Source organism: Nicotiana sylvestris, unplaced genomic scaffold (assembly GCF_000393655.2).
Source record: "Nicotiana sylvestris unplaced genomic scaffold, ASM39365v2 Un00009, whole genome shotgun sequence".
Taxonomy (NCBI): domain Eukaryota; kingdom Viridiplantae; phylum Streptophyta; class Magnoliopsida; order Solanales; family Solanaceae; genus Nicotiana; species Nicotiana sylvestris.
In genome coordinates, this window is record NW_027184345.1 from 12749 (window position 1) to 16305 (window position 3557).

At 40.9% G+C, this 3557-nt stretch overlaps 1 protein-coding gene across 1 annotated transcript; it reads left to right on the top strand.

The window, feature by feature from the left end:
• The first annotated feature begins 251 nt into the window (after positions 1–251).
• LOC138884633 (uncharacterized) lies at positions 252–1925 on the top strand. Its single transcript, XM_070165644.1, has 2 exons — positions 252–1004; positions 1740–1925. Exons 1-2 carry the CDS (start codon positions 252–254, stop codon positions 1923–1925), a joined length of 939 nt encoding a protein of 312 aa, XP_070021745.1.
• Positions 1926–3557: the final 1632 nt, after the last annotated feature.

The following is a 3557-nucleotide window of genomic DNA, read 5'->3' on the forward strand; positions in this document are numbered from 1 at the left end:
TCGAACTAGACCGGTATCATGCAGGCATGTGCGTTTCTAGCCATCATGGTTAGAAGATAGCCTAGCAAGGATAGTTGACCCAAGGATTGGTCGAGGGAACAGAGTCATGGATGAAGATGCTGAAGCGCAAGTGAAATGTAACAGACTGTGCAAAAGAGTTCATAAGTCCAAGGCCGAGCACCAGAAGCAACACAAGACTGATATGGAACTAGTTAATGAATGGATGTAAATGTCTACTAGATCAAATAGAAATGGCTACTCAATTAATCTCATATACACCACAGTCCGCCAAAAAGGACTTGCTCATCAAGAACATGGCCGAGGAGCTCAAGAAACTAACAAGCCGAGTTCAAGGTGTTGAAGGAGGTAAAGAGATAGAAGGTCTAAATTACAAATATTTGTGCATACATCTAGATGTGGAACTGTTAGAGGGTTACAAACCTTTTAAGTACAAAATGTTTGATGGAACGGGTGACCCCAAGGTTCATCGGAGGACTTACCGTGACAAGATCTTGGGGGTCAGAAAAGATGAAAGGATTCACATGAAGTTGTTCATGAGAAGCCTTATAGTAGATGCCTTGTCTTGGTACATAAGCCAGAACCCTAAGAAATGGGCTAATTGGGTGAGCATGGCGTTAGATTTCATTAACAGGTTCAAATTCAACATCGAGAACACACCAGATGTTTTGTATATCCAAAACCTTAAGAAGAAGAAAACTGAGACTTTCCGCGAGTATGCTAGTCGGTGGAGGTCAGAAGCAGCAAAGGTTAGGCCGGCATTATATGAGGAACAGATGAACAAATTCTTTGTCAGAGAACAGGATTTGCAATACTACGAAAGGCTAATGGTTATTGATAATAATAAGTTCCCTGATATCATCAAGCTCGGAGAAAGAATCGAGAAAGGTATTAAAATTGGAATGGTGATGATTTTTGAGCCGCTGCAGGCCACGATTAAAGTATTACAATCAGGTGGTATATCAAAAAGGAAATTACTGGGAATAGTAATGGGTGCCCGAGGTCTAAAAACTCCATTTGTATACCAAACACCTCCACCCACATACCAACCTTCACCCCTAGATATTCCCAACCAGCTACCGCCTACCACACCTATAATACCCAACCATCCTATTATCAGTCACCTCCAACTATTCCAAACTAGTAAAAACCCAAGCCTAAAAACCACACCTCATGGTCTCAAAGGTATACCATTGGAGAAACTAATCTTTGCTTGTGGATGGGTCCCACTTAGTTTGATGTTGAGTTTCATGTGTTAGACGTATCCTCCACTTACAATATGCTGGTGGGACGACCTTGGATACATACCACTGGGGCTGTCACGTCAACTTTGTACCAGGCCGTAGCGTTTGAATGCCATCAAGAAGTGATCATCTATGGGGATGGGGGAAACCTTATTTAAACCAGTCAGACTGGTCAGGTGGTAGAAAATAGAAGGAAGTTAGGTGGAGAAACCTACCATCTCATTGAACGTGTTAACGTGATCGATAAGGATAAGTGGTGGAGTAGTAAGATAGAAAACATACTAGCATGGTCAGGGGATGGATATGGAAAAGGGCTCGGTAAAAATCTTCAAGGTATCTCCAAGACGATATAGCTGAAATGCCATGGTACAACCTTCGGGCTTAGATATATGTATAAATGATTGGTTGCCACCATGGCATGGACCATATTATCCTCTTAAGCAACCTGTCTCACACTTAAGTCAGACCTTTCATTAGGCCAATATCATATGGGGATCAGAGGAAGAAGAAGCATTGGCAGCAATGAGGAATTTGTTATTGGAAGACGATGATATGTACTGTTGTGTGATTTTCGAGGAGAAGGAGGAGGAAGGCCCTGCCCTCCAGACTGTGGAGAGAGGAGCATTCCTTAAGAACTGGATTGTTAGAGCATCAAGGGCCTGATGAGACCCGGTGTAGCAAGGCTGATAGCATTGTTTACTTTTTGAAAAATAATTTCCTCTTTTATATTTTGTTTTAAATAATATTTTCAATGTTCCAAAAACGTCATTTGAGTTATTGAAAATCATTTTCTTTGATGCTTTAAATGGCTTGATATTTTATTATTACTATTTTTCATTCATGCTTTTATACATACAATATTATTATTTCCTATCTTGATGAACCAACAACTAGGACATGTAACGCGACAACGCGAAAAAAGGATAGTGATTCAGAAGAACAGGATGTAATACCCAAGGAGATTATCAGAGAAGTAGAAGATTTTGAGAACAAGCCCAAGTCCAACCCAGACAAGAATGAGATAGTCAACCTGGAAGATTCTGAAACCATCAAGGAAACCCGCATAAGCATCCATTGTTAGAGAAAGAGGAATACACTCAGTTCTTGAAGGAGTATAAGGATATCTTTGCATGGTCGTATGAAGATATGACCGGATTGAGAACATCCATAGTGGCTTGCAAGTTAACCACAAATCTAATGTGCCCGCCAGTAAAGCAAAAACTTAGGAAATTCTAGCCACACATGAGCTTAAAAGTAAAAGAGAAAATTATTAATAAGATCAAAACCAATGTCCTAAGGGTGATGGAATACCCCTACCAGGTTAGCCAACATTGTACCAGTGCCAAAAAAGAATTAGAAAGTCAGAGTTTGTGTCGATTATTGGGATCTCAACAGAGCAAGCCCAAAGGACGGGTTCTTGCTGCCAAATATCCACATTCTGATTGAAAATTGTGCCAAGCATGAACTCTGATCCTTTGTGGATAGCTTCATAGGTTATCATCAGATCTGGATGGATGAAGAAGACGCCGAGAAAACAACCTTTATTATACCATAGGGGTGTACTGCTACAAAATGATGTCATTTGGTCTAAAGAATGCTGGGGCCACCTACATGAGGGCCATAACGACCATTTTCCATGACACGATACATAAAAGGATCGAGGTATATATAGATGATGTCATATTTATATCCAAGAAGGCCACAGATCACAGCGCAGACTTGAGAAAATTCTTTGACCAGTTGCGGAAGTATAACCTGAAGCCAAATCCCATAAAGTGTGCATTCGGGGTTTCTGCTGGAAAGTTGTTGGGATTCATTGCAGTAGCCAAGGAATAGAGTTAGACCTGTAAAAGGTCAAAACCATCCAAGAATTACCACCACCAAAAAGCAAGAAAGATGTGATGAGTTTACTGGGATACCTCAACTATATCAGCCGCTTCATAGAATAATCCAGAGTAATATGCGAGCCAATTTTCAAAATGTTGAAGAAGGACACTGCAACTAGTTGGACCGAGGATTGTCAAAAGGCTTTTGACAAAATCAAGAAATACTTGTCCACACCACTGGTCTTAGTCCTGTCGGAGCCTGGCAGACCACTGCTACTCTACCTTGCAGTGCTAGATAGAGCTTTCAATTGCGTTCTGGGATAGCATGACGAGACAGGGAGAAAGGAACAAGCCATATACTACTTGAGCAAGAAGTTCACTCCTTATGAGGCATAATAGTCTCTTCTAGAATGCACTTGATGTGCTCTAACCTGGTTAGCTAAGAAGCAAAAGCACTACTTATGTGTTA